At 41.0% G+C, this 20,840-nt stretch overlaps 1 protein-coding gene across 1 annotated transcript in view; it reads left to right on the top strand.

Annotated features, from left to right (window-relative positions):
- The window catches only part of Glg1 (golgi glycoprotein 1), a 95,779-nt gene that overhangs the window by 47,450 nt on the left and 27,489 nt on the right, over positions 1 to 20,840 (top strand). Inside the window, exons 2-8 of the mRNA XM_021220115.1 lie at positions 6,555 to 6,587; positions 7,587 to 7,673; positions 10,089 to 10,304; positions 13,837 to 14,040; positions 15,487 to 15,558; positions 17,658 to 17,841; positions 18,449 to 18,663. Of these exons, the coding sequence (XP_021075774.1) occupies positions 6,555 to 6,587; positions 7,587 to 7,673; positions 10,089 to 10,304; positions 13,837 to 14,040; positions 15,487 to 15,558; positions 17,658 to 17,841; positions 18,449 to 18,663 (1,011 nt within the window). The remainder of the gene's footprint in view (positions 1 to 6,554; positions 6,588 to 7,586; positions 7,674 to 10,088; positions 10,305 to 13,836; positions 14,041 to 15,486; positions 15,559 to 17,657; positions 17,842 to 18,448; positions 18,664 to 20,840) is intronic.

Here is a 20,840-nt window from a genome sequence, read left to right as displayed (position 1 = left end):
GCTCACACAAATAATATACCTACACATCCTCATTGTCATCGTCGTCATCATCATCATCATCATCACCAATAAAATTTTAAAATTAAGATCCTAGAATACTAAATTTGTGTATTATACCTGACTACCCTACCAACCCATCTTTTGGGGGAACGGCATCACACTGAAAGCTCACCTTAAGTCTCTCGTTATTATTCATTGTCATTCTTTATATCCTAGTTTGCCACTTAGCAAGAGTATGTCTGGTTATGTTAGTCAGTTTCTCTGTACTTAAATAACTTTGTCTGTAAAATTGGGCACAGTCCCATTTGTGTTGAGGCTGTTATGTTGGGAGAAATGTAGTATCAGTTAAGTGACAGCTTAGATCCTGATACCAGCGTTGGTTTTTATTGGAGTTGGGCAAGTATCTCCAAGAACTCTGGTCATCCTCTCTCATGTCTTACTGCCTTTGTTTGCTGCAGTTACTCGGACACAGCCAAGTTCCTTCTTCAGTTTGTTTACCACTACATTGAGGGTGGGTATGTGTCCTGGGTTCTCCCCTGCCTATTGCTAGTAGCTACTGCTTTTTTGTTTTAAGATTTAAAATCTTTATTTTATGTGTGTGTGTGAATGCTTTGCTCACATGTATGTTGGTGCACCACATGTGTGCCTAGTGCCCTCGGAGGTAAGAAGGGGGCAGTTATGAGTGGGTGCTGGAAACTGTTAACCATTGAGCCATGTTAACCGTCTACCCCAAATTTCAGTTCTCTATCCTTATCATTTGAAAAATTATGCATATCTGTGTTAGTCAGGCTTTTTTGGAGGAATGCAAATGATGGGGGAGAGAGAGAGAGAGAGAGAGAGAGAGAGAGAGAGAGAGAGAGAGAGAGAGAGAGAGAGAGAATGTGAATTAATATTAGAGTAATATTAGAGTGGTTTATAGGCTGTGGTGCAGTTAGTCTAACAATGGCTGTCCACCAATAGAAAGCCTAAGAGTCCAGGAGCCCTTCCATGTGGCTGGATGACTCAGCTTTTCTTCAGGATATGCCAGAATCCTGAAGAGTAGGCTCTCCTGTCAGTGAGGGAATGGACTTAACCAGTGAGAGCAAGCAGGCAGCCCATACAAGCTTCCTCCTTCCTCCTCCTTTGTATAGGCTGTCACAACCAGAGGGTGTGGCCCAGATTAAAGGTGAATCTTCCCACTTCAAATGATTTAATTAGGAAAAAAAAATCCTTCACATGTGCACCTAGCCACTTGGATTTTAGTTAATACCTCTAATGTGTCTATTAATGAATATTCTAATATTACATGCATTTTAAAATCCATTAAAACATATGAGGCTGGGAAGTGTTTGCCTTGCAGGCCTGAGAACTGTGTGAACCCACATGAAAAACTGAGTGTGGTGTGTGCACTTGTGGTCCTACTCAGGGGAGATGGAGAGATGTGAATCTGAATAAGCCAGTGTAGTTTATTCAGTGAGCCTTGGGTCTCAGTGAGAGACCCTGTCTTAAAATACAAGGTGAGCAGATACTGAAGAATGACACCCAAGGTTGACCCCCCCTTCCCCCTCATTCTTTGTCTCTCTGTCTCTCTCCCTCCCTCCTATACTGTAAGGAAAAGTTGTTTGTGGAAATTGGGTGCATTGTCTCCTGCTGTGTGCTCAGGTTGGCCTTTGGTGGGCTTCTCTGCTTCAGCTCCCAAATGATCTCCCACTTGTCCTTGCATATGACTCACTCTCAGTGGTTCTCAACCTTCCTAATGCTACAGTCCTTTAATATATGTTGGTGGCACCCAACCATACAATTATTTTGTTGCTACTTCATTGCTGTCATTTTGCTACTGTTATAAATTGTAATTATATATTTGGTATGCAGAATATGTGATATTTGATCCCCAGATCAGCACCCGTAGATTGAGAACTACCGCTGTAAGAAATTCTTTAGATCTGCCTCATAACCTACATTTGCTTGACCTAGAAAATTTTCTATACTACTGTATTCTGAACTAATCAGTATTGGCTCAGGACCCCCAAGACCAACTTCTCAGCACAAAGGAGATTTATTTACCTCAGAGGAACAGAGGGCAGGAAATAAGAGACAAAGATAGGAGATAGAGAGTGAGGGAGAGGGGGAAGGGGTATTTGTGTCAGAGGGGCAAAGGACTGCCTCTGGATAGAGAGGAGACAGACAGGGCCCTTAGGAAAATTGTGGTATATAAAGGTAAAGGGGAAGCCCCACATTAGGATGAGGTGTTTACTTTTAATCGGGTATGTTAATTAGGGGCTTTTAATTTCTACACCTCAATACTTTGCTAGCTAGACCTTGTTTGTCACTTTCAGGAGGAAGGAGTAGCCAAATAAGGGCATAGGCCTTGGTAGCTAGCTTTAGGAATGCAATCTAATGGGTTTTTTTAGCAAAGCATAGGGAATCTGGGAGAAAGGCAAGGCCTGTCAGAGCCATGCCTGCCATGCTCTGGCTGGCCAGAGTTCCTTCAAAGTAAATATTGGTTAATTCCATTTTGGGGATTGTTTCACTGGTGGCTTTTAACTATATTCTGCCTTAGTAATTCTGGGGTTTGTGTCCTGTGCTGTTCTTTTAGGATTAAAGGTAATCAAGTGTGTCTGCATCCAGTGTAGAGGAAATAGGTGTTCTTAATCCTGAATATCACTAAGAGAAAGACTAAATCCATAACTGTACAATTAAAGCAAGTGTAATTTAATACTGGCGAGGTCTGTACCCAAGATTCCCAGAGAATGGTGCTGAGTTCGGTCAGTCAGATGCTCATAAAGACAAAACCCACACGGCAGCATGCTCTCTGTCTTAGTCCAGCGGGGGCAAGTATGCATCCTGTCCTGCTTAGGTGTCTGTCCTGCTTAGGTGTCTCCTACCTGCCTGTGACCAAGCACGTCCTGTGCAGCTGGGGCAACCAACCTTGTTTACTGAGGTGAAAGCATCTGACTTGTTACCTTACATGTGCAGCCTCCAGCATGCCAGACGTCAGCTGTCCCTGGGCGAGGGGGGCTTACAGGTTACCTTTCGTCCTTACAGCGTTTGGTGGAGATGATTTGATTGGGGTATTGTGGAATTAGTACATTCCGAGAAACAAGCCAGAGTTAGCACCCACATCGGTTTTGAAATTTCTGTATTTTAGTTCCTTATCAAATGGCTAACCTACTATTTTCTCTTAATGCTTTTTCTAGTTAATTTTCATTGGCAGTGATGTGCTGCCAAGCCTAACCAACTGAATTTGATTTCCAGGAAATCAGTTTCTACAAGTTCTGCTCTGACATGGGAATATGCGTGTGTGTGTATGTGTGTTTGTGTTTGTGTGTGTGTGTGTGTGTGAGAGAGAGAGAGAGAGACCCTGTCTGGAAAAACCAAAAGGAAAGAAAGAAATGTGAAAAAATAGTACATAGAAGTTCAGTGTACACATCATAGAGCTTTTTCTTACATTAACATTATTTTGGTCTGGCTGTCCTGGACCCCACTCTGTAGACCAGGCTGGCTTTGAACTCAGAGGATCCCCCTTCCTCTGCCTCCCAGATGCTAGGACTAGAGTTTAGTGTTTGCTTTTCTGTGAAAGTGGTTTCATTTTCCAGAGAGCTTTGCCATGTGAGATTCCATCTTCCTCCTAGCAGTAACTAGCTGTCACTACACTTGTGGACTGACTGCTCTATTTTGTCAGGTAGTAATTACAGATTTATTTTTACATGATGTTCAGCTGTACCTCTTCACAATGAACTTTGTTCCACTTTAACTAGAAGTGTGGCCTACAGAGACATGGACAGCAAATTAGGTGGCCTTCCTCAGTAGCCCAGCTGGGCGAGTCCTCACTCTCCGTTACTGACGGAGAGTTTTACCTCCCCTACTCCAAGCACACGTAGTGGGTATACTAAATCAATGGACTTTGATCTCAAACCATGTAGGTGCAAATTCTGGCTCTGTCACTTGTGTGACTAGGCTACCCAACCTCACCATTGCTAGTTTGTCCGTTAAAAAAAAAAGTTAGAGTGGAGGGGCATGCTTTTAAATCCATCACGCTGGCAGAAGAAGGCGTGATGTCTTTTGAGTTTCTGGCTAGCCAGAACTACATACAGAGTGAGACTCTGTTACCTCCCTCCCAGTGAGACAGACAGAGACAGCGACAGACACAGGGAGAGAAAGGGAGAACACCTTAGAGTTAAGTAGACAGCAGTCAGATTCATGTCAACAGACATCAAACATTAGGGGTCCAAATATCTGTCCACTGATACAAATTTAGTGATTTATAATAATAAAATGGCAAAAATAGAAGTTAAAGTTACTTTAATTTTTTTAAAAAAAAAAACTCAAGAATGAAGTCATTAAATATAACTAAGTGCATTTTAAGTGGCCGTAACTTGTGTTTCCCAAGCTGTCTATCTCAAATTCTAGTCTTAGAGTCAAAGATCAGGGGTAAGTACAAAGATATTGGGTATCACTGGATCTAAAACACGAGTCAGTTCCTTTGGGAAGTCCATGTAGCCATGCTTTGTTCTCCGAGCATTCTGTTGGGCTTTTCGTGGGCAGCCTTTTGTGCCTTCATTATCCTTCCCCCTTTTAAATGAATGCTTTCTTGTGTAGTTTTTCTAGGCCATATGCAGCTAACAGAGGAAGAGATCAGGGTAAGATGGAGAGCAAAACTTGAGTGAGATGTAAGGAAGGCGGAGCACTGTCCCACTGAGCTCCTGGCCAGGCCAGGCTGGCATGGCTGAGATTGGAGGCTTATAGGGCATTCAGGGCACCTGCTTGGGCAGTACAGGAAGCAACAGGGTTCCTCCTGGCACAATCCCATATATATGGTTTACTTTTTAATTTACTTACTTATTTTTATTTTATTTAATTTTGTTTTGTTTTTGGCTTTATTTTTATTTAAAACTGTATGTATAGGTGGGTTTATGTGAGTGCAGCTGCCTGTGGGGGTTGAAAGAGGACATCAGGGTTCATGGAGCTGGAGGTGCAGGCAGTTATTAAACACCCAACATGGGTGCTGGGAACTGTACGGAGTCCTCTGCAGGAGCAGCATGCCCTCTTAACTACCGAGCCAGGATTCTTCCCAGAATTTTTCCTATTAATTAATTAATTAATTAATTAATTTTGTGGAGCAAGGTCTCTCACGTTAAACCCAGTCTGGCCTTAAATTCACAACACGACTCAGGCTGACTTCCTATCTCAGACTCTCAAGTACAGGGAATACAAACCCAAACTGATGTATTCAGCTACCTTTATGTTTTTGAGACAGGGTCTTGCTTTATTATATAGCCCAGTCACCTCCAATTCACACTCCTCTTGCCCCAGTTTCAAAATGTCCTAAATTAGTTTTTAAACCATTGTTGGGCGTCCTGTGTACTCTGTTAAGCCTAGGGAGACATTCTTGTTTGCTTGCTTTGGTTTTAGGGGAGGTGATTCTGAGGTAGAGTCTCTCTATGTAGCTTAAGCCAGCCTCAGAATTGTGTCATCCTCTTGTTTTAGCTTCCCAAGTTCGAGGAGTGATCTGCCATACCCAGTTCAGGAACCCTGGATTGTGTGTGGACATCTAAAGTCTCGTTAGTGAAGAAACCCCCCATACTGACCCTCATAGTGTGAGTGTCAGTGTACCTGGCTCTAGCTGGTCCTCTAGTTTCTTTCTTTCTTTCTTTTTTTTAAAGATGCATTTATTATTATACATAAGTACACTGTAGTTGTCTTCAGACACTCCAGAAGAGGATGTCAGATCTCATTACAGGTGGTTGTGAGCCACCATGTGGTTGCTGGGATTTGAACTCAGGACCTTTTGGAAAAGCAGTCAGTGCTCTTACCCGCTGAACCATCTTACCAGCCCCTCTAGTTTCTTTTTAAATTAATTTTACTTTTATGTGTTTTGTGATTTGTGTGCATGTATGTCTGTGCACCACATGTGTGTAGTGCTTATGGAATCCAGAAAAGGACATTTGATTCCTTGGAACTGGAGTTACAAATGGTTGTGGGCAGCCATGTGAGTGCTAGAAATTGAGCCCAGGTCTTTGAGAAGAGCAGCCTGTGCTCTTAATTACAGAGTCATCTCTCCAGACTCTCCTCTTAAGCATTCAAAATTAGAAAATGTCTTTTTTTTTTTAAAGAATACTAGTGTTGCTGTTGCATTATTGTATTAGTATATTTTCCCATTTCCACATTATACATTTGATAGAGAAGGGATTGTTTTTCTCTCTTTTTTTCCCCCCTTGGTTTTTCGAGACAGGGTTTCTCTGTGTAGCCCTGGCTGTCCTGGAACTCACTCTGTAGACCAGGCTGGCCTCGAACTCAGAGAGATCCGCCTGCCTCTGCCTCCCGAGTGCTGGGATTAAAGGTGTGCGCCACCACTGCCCAGCTGGGATTGTTTCTCATATGTACTTTTCTGGTAAATTTGCCCTCAGAGATCTGGAAGATGTGTCGGCTTCAGTTTATTTCCTGTGCTGAAAAGACATTTGATTAAATATTCAGATTCTGGTTTTGACTTTATTTTTTGTGATATTTGAAAACTTGATGGGTTGGGTATTTTAGTGTTTGTTTGGTTTTTTAAACATTTGCTTTTTTTCTTCTAGCCCGAGAACGAGATTTCTTCAGACTGCAATCATGTAAGTGTGGATGTTCAGTGACTCACCATATGTGCTTTATAAATACGATGACAGATTTTGGGATGCTCTTTCATTTCTTTCTGGAAGCTATATTTTCTCTGATGCTACTAGTTTTAAGTGGATAATAAAATAAGCCTTGTTTAAAGAACTTTATAAACACCATTTCATTGTACGAGTCATTAGGCTTGGCCAATAATAGTTACTCATGATATTCCTTACTACAATTTCCATATAAAAAGAATTAGTCCCCTGCTTATCAAGTCAACAACTTCATTTTAGCATTCTCTCATTAAGATATCTACTGTGTAAAGGAGAGGGGTGTGCCACTGTGGTGGTTAATCTCAGCAGGCAGAATACTTGTATACATTAAATAAATAAATACAAAGCAAAACAAAAAACTAAACCATGTAGTGAATGGACAGGCAGGTATTTTCAGGGAATAAAGATGGATATTCCTGGAAACTAGAATCTGAGCAGCTTTCCCTAAGGCTGACCTAAGGAAAATACTAGCTTGTGAAGTCCCAGACTAACCCTGTCACATGTGAGCATTTGGGTTAGGGCAGACCTTTTGGAAGCAGATGTTTTCACCAAAACTTTATCAGGGATTTCTTTAATATTTAGGGTTTTTTTGTTTGGTTGGTTGGTTTTTTGGTTTTTTGAGACAGGGTTTCTCTGTGTAGCCCTGGCTGTCCTGGAACTCACTTCGAAGACCAGGCTGGCCTTGAACTCAGAAACCCGCCTGCCTCTGCCTCCCAAGTGCTGGGATTAAAGGTGGGGGGGTGGGGTGGAGAAAACACCTGAATGCTGGGTGCTGCTTTATGTTTGTAAATATTTTGTGCTTTTGTCTATGAATGTGATGACTTTTGTGGTACTGGAAATGTAAATGTGCTTTATGTATCTGTATAATTAGTTTTTGTCATTTATCACTGATGGTAAATTTCATGGTGGTCTAACCACAAGATTTTTGTTTGTTTTGTTTTCTTCTTCCCTCGGACCCAGTTGCTGTGGAATTACAAGCTGAACCTGACTACGGATCCCAAATTTGAATCTGTGGCCAGGGAGGTTTGCAAGTCAACTATTTCCGAGGTAAAGTGTGAAATAATTTTGTGGCTATTGTGATTTGTAGGACAAAGTAGAGTCTGTTGTCATTAGGAGAATGAATGACTCAGTTGCTTTTCGCTTCTTGGAGTTCTCATCTGCCTTGGTTGTGATTCAACAAGGATGTGTAACTAGACTAATTTTCGTGGCTACCCACCAACACAGTAGGGTGAGATCAGGCTCTTGTTTCCCAGATATACAGTACAGCTACTGAGGTTATCAGAGTAGATTTCCCTGGAGGTCTATAAACCTTCCTATGTGATTTGACTCTGCAGTTGGGCTTGTTGAGCATATGTATCAGATAATGGGTATTAGTGTTTAAAAATAATCAATTTTATATAATTACAAATGTAATATAACAACTAAAACAGTTAATAAATCTTTACGTCTCTGTATGGATGTTTTGTTTTGAGATAAGGTCTCCCAGGGTAGCCTTGGCTGGTCAGGAACTCACTATGTAGAACTCTGAGATCCACCTGCCTCTACCTCCAGAGTGCTGGCATCCTTCCTGGCATTTGGCTACCCTTCTTTCATGGTAGTAGTACTGCTGTCCCCAGTGGTCTTCTGTGGGTTTATAAACATCCCAGTACCAAAGACAATTTTCTTCTTCCAACAGCAAGATTATACTGGAACCAAGACAATTAACCCCCACGACTGTACATGCAGTCAAGCCTCACTTCTAAACTCAAAATCCTCCTTAGCTCCTAAGTGCTGATATTATAAGCATTCACCACAATACATGGTTCCTTGGTGATTTAACTAGTTCTGATTGGTTGAAAAATTGCGGTTCACCTAGTCTTTTTTTTTTGAAGATTTATTATTATATGTAAGTACACTGTACCTGTCTTTAGACACACCAGAAGACGGTGTCAGATCTCATTTCAGATGGTTGTGAGCCACCATGTAGTTGGTGGGATTTGAACTCGGGACCTTCGGACGAGCAGTCAGTGCTCTTAACCACTGAACCATCTCTCCAGCCCTCTCCTAGTCTGTTTGTTTGCTTGTTTGTTTGTTTGTTTTTCAAGACAGGGTTTTTCTGTGTAGCCCTGGCTGTCCTGGAACTCACTCTGTAGACCAGGCTTTCCTCAAACTCAGAAATCCGCTTGCCTCTGTCTCCTGAGTGCTGGGATTAAAGGCGTGCGCCACCACGCCCGGCACCCTCTCCTAGTCTTATTGTAACTTCCTATACCATGTTTGATTGATATCCCTGGGAGGTCTGCTTTTTTTTCTGAAGGGAAACAGAGGAGGCTTGGATCTGAGGGAGAGGGGAGATGTATGTGTTAGGGGACTAGGAGTAGAGGAGGGAAGGGAAATGCAGTAGGATGTAATATAAAGGAGAAGAGTAAATGGAAAAGAAAATTGGGGTTCAGCTGGGTGTGATGGTACACACCTTTAATTTTAGCGCTTAGGAGGAAGAGGCAACCTGGCCTACATAGTGAGTTCACAGAGAGCCAGAGCTCTATAGAGAGACCCTAGCTCCCCCATCTCCCCAAAACAGGGGATTTCCACAGTTTCTCTGTTTGAGTGGTTGACTGAGGAAAACATAATTACTGCTCTCTTATAAATGGCATTTGAGAGAGTATGGATTAGTGGTTCTTAACCTTCCGAATGCTGCCAACCTTTAATATTTCCTTTAGTTGTGGTAACCCTCCACCCATAAAATTATTTTTGTTGCTACTACATAACTGTAACTTTGCTACTGTTATGAATCGTGATATAAATATCTGTTTCCGATGGTCATGGGTGGCCTCTGTGATAGGGTCATTTGACACCTCCCCTCATTCCCTCCAAGGGGTAGCAACCTATAAGTTGAGAACCATGGATAGAGATGAGACAGTACACAAGTCAAGGTGTGGGAGAATGGCTTCAAGCTCTTTGCCCTGCTCCTGGATGCTCAACACTCTAGGAATTTGTGTCTAGCGATCTAGAAACTCTCTAAACCTTGTTCTTACAGATTTGTATGGAGATGAGGACTTCATTGTGTAACTAATACACAGTGGATGGAGAAATCCAGCCAGCCCTGTCAGCACGCTTCTTGGCCTTTGCAGCATTCTGTGATACTGACATGACTCCATGGAGTTGGAGGGTTCTCATGACCTACTACCAGGGGAGCCATATCACAGAATGACACTGTCTTTCCTTAAAATCAGTGTATTTCTAAACATCCTTCTTTTTTGATTCCTATGTAAAGAACTTTTAATCTCAGAACTCAGGAGGCAGAAGCAGGTAGATCTCTGAGTGACAGCTAGCCTGATATGATGAGTGTTCCAAGCCAAGCAGGGCTTCATAATAAGAAATTATTTCTAGCAGTAACAACAGCAAAGAAAATTTCTTGACTTAAATGTGGTATCTTGATTTTACACCTGTAAAGCAGCTACATTCTTTTTACTTTTTTTGGAACAGATTAAAGAATGTGCAGAAGAACCAGTTGGAAAAGGTTACATGGTTTCCTGCTTGGTGGATCACCGCGGCAACATCACTGAGTATCAGTGTCATCAATACATTACCAAAATGACAGCCATCATTTTCAGTGATTACCGCCTGATCTGCGGCTTCATGGATGACTGCAAAAACGATATCAACCTCTTGAAATGCGGCAGCATTCGTCTTGGGGAAAAGGTATTTACCACGTACTTCTCCAATGAACTGGTGAACTTGGTGAATGAAAACCATTATGTAACTCAAATCAGAGAAAACTAGGCTTGATGTGATCTTAAAGTTCAAATTTTAAAAAAACAAAAACCAAAAAAATAAACTTGTACAGACAATTCCTTCAGTCCAAGACTGATTGAATTAAGACATTCCAAGACTGACTTAGAACATTTTGTGAGTTTGAAACAAAATATTTCAATATCTATATTAACTATTTCCCATGTTGCTGTCACAAAATACCTACCAGAAGCAATTTAAGGAAGGAAGGATAGATTTATTTGGGCTTCCTGAGCAGATGCCATACAGTGAGAGCCTGGGGTGATTGGTCGTATTCCACCCACATCGAGGAACAGAGAGAGACCATAGCCTGTTCCACTTGCTGCCTTCTTTTGTTCAGTGCAGGATCTATGCCATTTTTTCAAATTACTCTTCTTTCAGTACTTTGAGCTAAACAGCCTCACAATAATGCCCATAGGGTTACCTCCTAAGTGACTCAAAATCCCATCAAATTACCAGTTAATATTTTTCATTACCTTTGTTTCCTGGAAGAGAAATTAAGAATGGTAAACCTCGCTCTTTGTAAAAACTTTCCACACTAATACTGCTGACACTTTCCAGGGATCTTGGATGGTTTGACATTGTGTTCAGTGATCAGACAGTATAGGTTTGTTTTTGTTTTTGTTTTTGTTTTTGTTTTCTGGGTTTTTCAAGACAGGGTTTCTCTATATAGCCCTAGCCCTGGCTGTCCTGGAACTTACTCTGTAGACCAGGCTGGCCTTGAACTCAGAAACCTACCTGGCTCTCCCTCCCAAGTGCTGGGTTTAAAAGTGTGCACCAGCACTGCCAGGTGACAGTATAGTTCTGTTATGATAGATCTGTCTGTTGCCCATAAGAGCAAGAACTGACTGGCTTCCCCACTCTCTGAATTACCAGTATAAAACCTACTCTTGGCTTCAGGGTCTTAAGTCTACAGTGGCTGCAGCTGAAAGCCAAGACAACTTGTTTATTCAGTTCTGAGCACCAGACTGCTCTTCCGAAGGTCCGGAGTTCAAATCCCAGCAACCACATGGTGGCTCATAACCATCCATAACAAGATCTGATGCCCTCTTCTGGAGTGTCTGAAGACAGCTACAGTGTACTTACATATAATAAATAAATCTTTAAAAAAAAAAAACAAAAAGGCAAAGAGTGCTCCCTTGAACCTCCTTTGGTTTACTTTTATCATTTTCACCTTTTTGTTCTTTTTGGTTGTTTGGAGACAACAAATGCATTTGTATGTAGATAGTGTAGTCTAGTTTCTCAGATGCAGGATTATAGGTGTAGATCAACACACCTAGTTCATTTTTATTTTTGGTATAACTACCAATTAAGTGAAATTTCTATTCATTACTGATCCATCTTTACCCACCAGGTTTTCTTATACATAAAGGGCAGTGATAGGGGCTCAGCCTACTTCATAGAAAAAATACATTCCTTCCTATGTCATGTCCTTTAGGGCCACAAACATGTTTAAACCTCTTAGAGCCAAACTTCAAGTTTGCTGCAACTGCAACTGGGCCAATGATCAGAGAGGGGAGGGTTCATTGTTAATCTGTTCTCACCCTTCTTCTGGATAAGAATGTAAAGGGTCATGGTGTTCAACCTTAGTGATTTATTTTTTCAAAATGAGTTTTAGAACAAAGATATATTATCAAATCCCTTTGGACTTTCTAAGTGAATGTCAAAATGAAAGGGCAGGTTTCTAGACGTGAAATGTGTAGTTATTTATGTCATGTAGAATAGTAGGATGAGCCAACAGCATTGCTCAGCTGTGGAGCTGTGCTGTGCAGCTGCTTCTGTGCTTTTACCGATTGTATCATTGTAGTATTTTTGCTTTTAACCAAACACCTTAAATAGTAGAGTCTTGTTCTTCAGTCCATGGAAGGAATCACAGAAAACATGAGAAACTTCAAACTAGAAAATGATTTATATAAAGGAAAAGCCCGGCCTTCCTTACCAACTGAGTTAGTGTTGTTGGTTAGAGGACAAGGAGTGAGATAAAGAAATAAAACCATAAAAGTTCTAAATGCTTAGCAAGTATTTCCCAGGCCAACTTTTTCTTATATTTTTGGTTGTGAGCCTAACCTTTAACGGCTGAACCATCTCTCCAGCCCAGGCCAACTTTATCTTACCACAATATAATTAATAAATATTTATTGGGATTTGAGAGGACACACAGCTCTTGTAGAAGATCTGTTTGACTTTCCTCACTCACATCTATAATATGCCCCCCAACACACACACACACACACACACACACAGGCTTTGCTTTGATTTCCAGCACCAAAGAAATTAGGAAATGTAGCTAGTTGTGGTGGTCCATGCCTTTAATTCCAGCACATGGAAAAGCAAAGGGCAGCCTCAAGGTCACTGTGTAAGTGCGACTAGCTCTGATCTCCTGATCCTCCTGCCTCCATCTCCAAGTTAGTGCAGCAAAGACTACAGATCTGTGCCAACATGCCCAGCGAGCCTTACAGTGTTACCTGACGTGTGCAGTCGCCCAGGGCTGGGGATCGAATCCGTGAGCTGTGTATACTAGGCAAACACTCTAGCACTAAGCTACATCCTCAGCCTCAGACATAGAGTTGTCATTGTCAAATATTTGTATATGGGCTGGAGAGATGGCTTAGCCGTTAAAGGCTAGGCTCATAACCAAAAATATATTTGTATATAATTCAGTTACTAAATGGGCAGAAGAAACTCAGGGTACCTGTGCAAATATATTTATTTTGGAAAAAAAAAAAGTAGCCTGGGATAGTGGCACATACCTATAATCGAAGTCATCCCAGTGCTTGGCTTAAGTACAGAGTCTGTCGGTCTGTCTGTCTGTCTGTCTGTCTGTCTGTCTGTCTCTCTCTCTCTCTCTGTATGTGTGTGGGGGGGGGGCACACATGAAGATCAGAGGACAACTTGGGAGAGTCATTTCTCTCCCTCCATATGTATACCAGGGATTGAATATAGGACATTAGGGGGTTGGTGGCAAACCACCTTTACCCACTAGGTCATCTCACCTGGCCCACCCATTGTCTTTCAAACTTGACTATAAAAGCACTCTTACTTGAAAAACATTTAACTTTTAGAGGTAAATGAATAGGTACTTTTGTGGTATTATTTCAGTATTCATATAAACTGTGCTTGTAACAATCAGTTATTTTCTCATGAATTTCTTGCCAACAGCCAAGTGCAGGACAGCCAGGGCTACACAGAGAAACTCTGTCTCAAAAAAAGGGAAAAAACCCCCAACTTTTCTAGCTATACATGTACAAAACTAAATAACTGATGTAATTAAAAAAAATGAAAGCCTACTGCTTTAATGGGGGGAGGAGGTATCCTAGCATTTAAACCATACTAATTCATGAACTGTTGAGCTATCTGTCCAGACTCTAGACAGCCATTTCTTTAACTAAATGTTCATTTGAATACTGTAAGGTGAAAGTTTTAAACTATTTTGCTCTTTTAGGATGCACATTCACAAGGTGAGGTGGTGTCGTGTTTGGAAAAAGGCCTGGTGAAAGAGGCAGAAGAAAAAGAGCCCAAGACTCAAGTCTCAGATCGCTGCAGGAAAGCCATCCTGAGGGTGGCGGAGCTGTCGTCGGATGACTTCCATCTGGACCGGCACTTGTATTTTGCTTGCCGAGATGACCGGGAGCGCTTTTGTGAGAACGTGAGTGACTAAGAAGCTGGTTTTCCTTTCTTTCAAGTGTATCTGTATTATTGTATTCCAGAATGAAATATACCAGCACAACCTTCACCAATAGGAAAACGCGGAAGCAGAGATGGAATTCGTCCCAAGACACAAAAAGTAGTATTGATGCTCAGGCTTGAAGATGTGACACCTAGTTAACAATTTGTTTCTGACACTCAGGACACACATTTTTTTCTTCTTTCCCTCATCTTTCTTTTTTAGGCTGGTTGGTTGGTTGGTTGGTTGGTTGGTTTTTATAGACTCTCTGTATAGCCCTGGTTGTCTTGGAACTCACTATTTAGACTAGGCTAGTCTCAAGTCATCTGCTTCTGCTCTCTGAATGCTATGATTAAAGGTGTGGGCCACCATGCTCGTGTCAGTTGTTGAAGACTTACCTGTGGTGCCGTGGTGGGACACCACTTTAATCCCAGCACTGAGGAGGCAGGTGCTATCATATCTTGAGTTTGACAGTAGTCTGTTCTATAGAAGGAATTCCAGGACAGCCAGGGCTACATACAGAAACCGTGTTTGAAGAAAAGCAGAAAAAACAAAATCTATTTTATCTATAGGAATCTTATTTTACCAGGAAGTCTTGTTCATATCCTATGGCTAAAGCTCTGTTACATTACATTTTTATATGGTTTTGATTAAGGTTAATAAAATAGATGTGACTGGGTGTGGTGGCAGGGACAGATGGTTCTTGTGAGTTTGAGGCTAGCCTGGTCTACAGGGTGAGTTCCAGGACAGTTAGGGCTACACAGAGAAACCCTGTCTCTAAACAAACCAACCAACAAGCAAACAAACAAAAGGGAAATAGAAATTATCTAATGTTGAAACCAAGTCCTTGGATAGAGCCTGATGATTCATTAGACAACGCTCAGTTCTTCTCTGTCTACATTTCCTTCTTGCTTTTCTTCTTTCTTTGCTCCCTTCTTTCCTTTCTGTGCTGCAGACTGAATGCAGTACCATATACATGCTGGACCCCTGATCTTTGTATACACTTTAGCACTGTCTGTCTTTTCTGACTCATGTATGCCCTTCCCTTCTGCCTGCTGTTTTGAATTTATAAAATTAACTATCAGAGCCACTGATTATAAAGTTTTATTGACTGTGGTATCAAATTGTAAGAGATTCCCTCTGATATATCCTTGAGTTTTGGCATTAACAGTGTATTTAATAAAAGTTATGTATAAGACTGGATATATCAGCCATGGTGGCGCACACCTTTAATCCCAGCACTTGGGAGGCAGAGGCAGGTGGATTTCTGAGTTCGAGGCCAGCTTGGTCTACAAAGTGAGTTCCAGGACAGCCAGAGCTACAGAGAAACCCTGTCTCGAAAAACCAAAAAAAAAAAAAAAAAAGGCTGGATATATCACAGCAAAACTACTTAGCTAATAGTAATAATATGTATGTTTTATCTTATAGACACAAGCTGGTGAAGGAAGAGTGTATAAATGCCTTTTTAACCATAAATTTGAAGAATCCATGAGTGAAAAGGTACGTCTTTGAAAAGAACTAAGTCTTACTAATTTCATAAAGCTTTCACAAACTTGCTTCCTTTTTTGGTTTAGGTTTGAGTGATTGTTTCTGGAATACAGTCTCATTGCTCAGAATGGCCTTAATTTCAGCATGGAACCGAGAATTTTCTTGAAATTCTGATCCTCCTTCCTCTACCTCCTAAGTGCTGGGGTTAGCATGTGCCCCCACTCCGGGCTTTCACAGACATGCTCTTATATAGTTTTCTTGGTATTTACAAGGGGTTGATTTCAAAACACTACCCACATACTCAAACACCAAGAAACTTAGTGTTTCTTATATAAAATGACACAGTGTTTGTGTATAAGCACTTTCTCCTATGAACTTTAAATAGTATCTAGATCTCTTAATAAAATACCTCACATAATGCAGATGAGGTGGTGCTATAATGAAATTGCTACATTATATTGTTTAGGGGATAATGGTTACAGAATCATTGTGTATAGTTAATGCAAACACATTTTTCTTTTTCCCAAATATTTTCAAACTATGGATCTACAGAATTGCCTTTATCAAGGTACGAATGACTGGTGAATTAAGATACTCTCCAGAATTGAGACACCTTTGTTTAAGCACATGAAGTATATTTGGACACCTGGTGTGACGGCACATGACAGCAGTCAGAAGGCTAAGGCGGGGGATTTAATGTTTGAGGCCAGTCTGGATACATAGTCATCATACTCCATCTTAAAATCAAGTAAAGGCTGGCATAATTGTTCAGAGGATAAAGGCACATGTCACCAAGCCTGATGACTTTGAGTTTATCCCAGAGCCCACATGATTGGAGGGGGGGTTACTCAATCTCTGCAGGTTGTCCTATAGTACACCCACCCACCCACCCACCCCCAGCATGTGTGCGCGCACGCGCACACACACACACGCACACACTAAATAAATAAATGTTTAAAAAAAATGTATTTGTCTCAAACTGAAAAGGGAGGCGGGGGAAGATCTAATCGTGATGCCTATATAATGAAATGTTATTTGGGAGTAAAATTGAAAAAAAAATTTTTAAGATTTATTTATTTATTTTATTTATGTAAATACACTCTAGCTGTTTTTAGACACACCAGAAGAGGGCATCACATTCCATTACAGATGGTTGTGAGCCACTATGTGGTTGCTGGGAATTGAACTCAGGACCTCTGGAAGAACAGTCAGTACTCTTAACCACTGAGCCATTTCTCTAGCCCAAAGAAAAAATTCTTAATTAGATTCACATTAATGCTAGCTAGCTCTGCATACTCGGGTAGTGTAAACTAACCACACCAGTATCCTTCATAGATAACCAGTTGTTTAATTTTTCATTATTATCTCATTAAATATTCTTATTACTATTAGTCCTGTCACTGAATGGATACAAGAATCTTTTTAATACTTAAATTTTGTAATTCTAACTTTTGTTTTTTTTTTTTATATAGCTAAAGTATTTACTGTGTTCAGAGTAATAGAAAGTTCTGTATAATAGAACATCCAAATACAATATCAGCTGTTACTTTAGTTCTTGTGAAATTTATACCAGAAGTATGGTTGAAGAAGAAAGAATACTTTGTGTTTAGTTTAGTATATTTGGACCCTCCAAAAACCTATGTGATGTCCTAGCAACAGTTAGCTACCAACTCACTGCCTGATTTCAGTTTCCCGGTGACTTACCTTACTCTTTCCGTACTAGAGTCAGATGTTTTTATTATCATTTCATTTTCACTTATTATTTTTCATGTATGAATGTTTTGCCTGCATCTATGTAGATGCTCTGTGTGTGTCAGCAGCAGTTGGAAGAGGGCTTCAGAGAGCACCCTTGGAACTGTCATTGTAGATGGCTGTGAGCCACCATGTACGTGATGAGAATGGAGCCTGGGTCCTCTGAAGAGATACAAGTGCTCTTAACTGCTGAGTCATATCTCCAGACCCTAGAGCCAGATTCAAAACAAACGTACAGATAGGCATTTTGGTAAAAAGTGCAACATGCTTGGTTCTGAGTTTCTGCTTTTCAGAGATAGCTGAGCCACAGCAAGTCTCAGGGTAGACTTAAGGTTTCATTCCTTATACTCTTTCCTCAGTGTAGAGAAGCACTAACTACACGCCAAAAGCTCATTGCCCAGGATTATAAAGTCAGTTATTCATTGGCCAAATCCTGTAAGAGTGACTTGAAAAAATACCGGTGCAATGTGGAAAACCTTCCTCGGTCCCGGGAAGCCAGGCTCTCCTACCTTCTGATGTGCCTGGAGTCAGCAGTGCACAGAGGTGATGTCCGTTTTCCTTTTCTCCTTTCATTCCTTCTTAAGTTCACATTCTGAAGCCTTTTGTACCTATAATTAGTAGTTTTCTTCTGCATTTCTTTTAGACCTTTTAATTTTTAGAATGACTACTGGAACATTCTTTAGAAGAATGGGAGAACATTAATGTCACATGAGTTTTTGGTCAGGGTGATGTGACTTCAAATTCTGGGTCTATCACTGAAGTAACTGGGTAACGTTTATGAGTTTGGATTTGAGGATTGGGTGGGGTGGTTGCTGCTTTTTAAGTTCTCCCTGTTCACATTTATAGCTCCGAGACATGGGGAGCCATAATGAACTTCCCCTGCCTCAGAAAAAGTACTTGCTTTGATAAGATCTATAGTGCACAACCCTGCAGGATAAACCTGGGTTTCTGGAATCTAAGCTTTTTTTTTTTTCTTTTCTTTATGCTGCAAACATTTTACCATGTTCTAAGCATTTCAGTCTAGATAGTAATTCCATCTGGAAAGGCTGTGGGGTATTATTCTTTTCCAGACAGAAACGTGTTTTAACATGTATAGCTTATTGGTCCTCAAACTCCCGTTTCATAACTGTCTGACTTACCCCTGACACAGGGCGGCAGGTAAGCAGTGAGTGCCAAGGTGAGATGCTGGATTACCGACGCATGCTGATGGAAGACTTCTCTCTGAGCCCCGAGATCATCCTGAGCTGTCGAGGGGAGATTGAACACCACTGTTCTGGATTACATCGGAAAGGGCGAACCCTCCACTGTCTGATGAAAGTAGTTCGGGGTGAGAAGGGGAACCTTGGAATGAACTGCCAGCAGGCGGTAAGGAAAAATATTTCTGCTGCAACCTTGACTTTTTTCTTAGGATTACTATTGCTGTGATGAAACACCATAACCAAAAACAACCTGGGACGAAAAGGGTTATTTTAAATGGTTGTTCTTTCACATTGTAGTCCACCATCATTGAAGGAAGTCTAGGCAGGAACTCAAGCAGGGATCTGGATGCAGGAACTGATATAGAGGCCATAGAGGATTGCTGCTTACTGACTTTGGCTTGCTCAGCTTACTTTTTTATAGAACCCAGGACCATCTGCCCAGAGGTGACACCACCCACAGTGAACTGGTGATCACTAATTAAGAAAGTGCTGCCAGGCAGTGGTGGCGCACACCTTTAATCCCAGTACTTGGGAGGCAGAGGCAGGCAGATTTCTAAGTTTGAGGCCAGCCTGGTCTACAGAGTAAGTTCCAGGCCAGCCAGGGCTACACAGAGAAACCCTGGCTCCAAAAACCAAAAAACAAACAAAAAAAAGAATGAATTTTATTTTCTAGTTAATCATGTAAAATCAAATTTACAGTCTGTAATAATAAAATTTTATAGTCTGAGACACAAGTTTACATGAGCTTTAGATGTGGAGTCAGTTTTTGTTAACCATGACCCAAAGTAGATACTAACAGCAGGTACCTCATGCATCTCTGTGCTGGGATGGGAAGACCAGTGCAGCCTCCTCTCTGTAACAGCAGCATCAGCTAGAGGGCAGGCTTCCGGAGGGCGGTGAGACTGAGTGTGCTGGGCTCCCCTGCAGTCCTGTTTGCTGGCAGTTGCCCCGGCTGCCCTTTGTGCCAGTGAATATGGCTGGCTGCGGTCCAGGATGAATCAGGAGACAGCCTCTGCTGTGTTTGCTTTTCATCCTTAATTCCATCTAGTAAGGTTGTGGAAGGAGGATAGGAAAAAAAAATCTATCTATAGTAAGCTTACACCTATTGTAAAATGTACAGGAAAAAATAGACTGGACTCAACTCTGTTTTGAGGCGGCACCTAGTTCACTATGAGGATTTTGGAAAGTTGGCTTTGTTAAAAGAACTAGTGACTCAGCTTCAAAGATAAATAAGTTCCGCCTACACCACCCCTGTGCCCAGAAGAAGGTGCTTTCCAAACCCAGAGGGCGAGCACAGAGAGTGACCTGTGCGGCTTGACTGCATTAGACTGCTTAGGAAGGAAGCACTTCATTTTTATTGTATGGATTCTTTTTTTTAAAAGCCTTTTCTCACAAAAACTAAAGGCAGTTTTTCCAGAAGGAGTCTTCCTTTGTTTTCTATATTATTTAGCCTTAGTCAAACTGAAGAATACGTTCAAGCCATTTGGGTGTGTTTCTTTTCACTTTGAAATTTTTCTTCCTTGACACAGCAGACTTCAACATATGTCTCTGTTTGGATAATTTAGTGAGCTGGTAATGGTTATCAGCAAGTACTGAACTGTAAAATATGTGGATAATTATTATCCTAATGAGTCTACACTCCACCAGATTTACCACAGTTACTATTGGGTTATGACTAATGAAGTCCAGCCTAAGCTTTCTCACACCAGGAGGGACTGTATAATGTGTTCTCCAGACAGATTCTCTCTGGAGCTTTGCTCCAGGGTTTTTGTTAATATCAGGGGCCAGAATGTGTATATAATCATAACATCAGTTTATATTCTTTTTTCCTTTTATTTTTTTTTTGTTTGTTGTTTGCTTTGTTTTGTTTCGTTTCGTTTTGAGATAGGGTGTCTTTATGTAGTCCTGGCTATCCTAGAACTTTGCTATGTAGATCAAGCTAACCTCCAATTCACAGAGATCCACTTGCCTCTACCTCCCAAAGCCGCAGATTAAAGGTGTTCCTTCATCATTGCACCTGGCTCAGTTTGTATTACAATTGCATATTTTCCTCACTCCCTATGCTAAATTCTAGAATGGTAATAATTCCTTGAATTATTAGCCTACTAAATGCCATGGGATATTAGAAAAAAAGATATTACTATCTTGATCTTGGTCATCTGGTGTCAAAATTTGCTCACAGAGTAATTTTCCTACAAGCAAGCTATAATATTCTTTAGCTTTTCCAAATTACCACCAAAAATTTATAGAAATACTTTACATTCCAGAATATTGACATTTTCCTCATATTTCTCTCTTATTGATTCATTCATTCTTTCTAGGATAATAGAATTGGGATCTTTT

Source organism: Mus pahari, chromosome 20 (genome assembly GCF_900095145.1).
Source record: "Mus pahari chromosome 20, PAHARI_EIJ_v1.1, whole genome shotgun sequence".
Classification (NCBI taxonomy): domain Eukaryota; kingdom Metazoa; phylum Chordata; class Mammalia; order Rodentia; family Muridae; genus Mus; species Mus pahari.
This window is presented reverse-complemented; position numbering and strand designations above follow the sequence as displayed.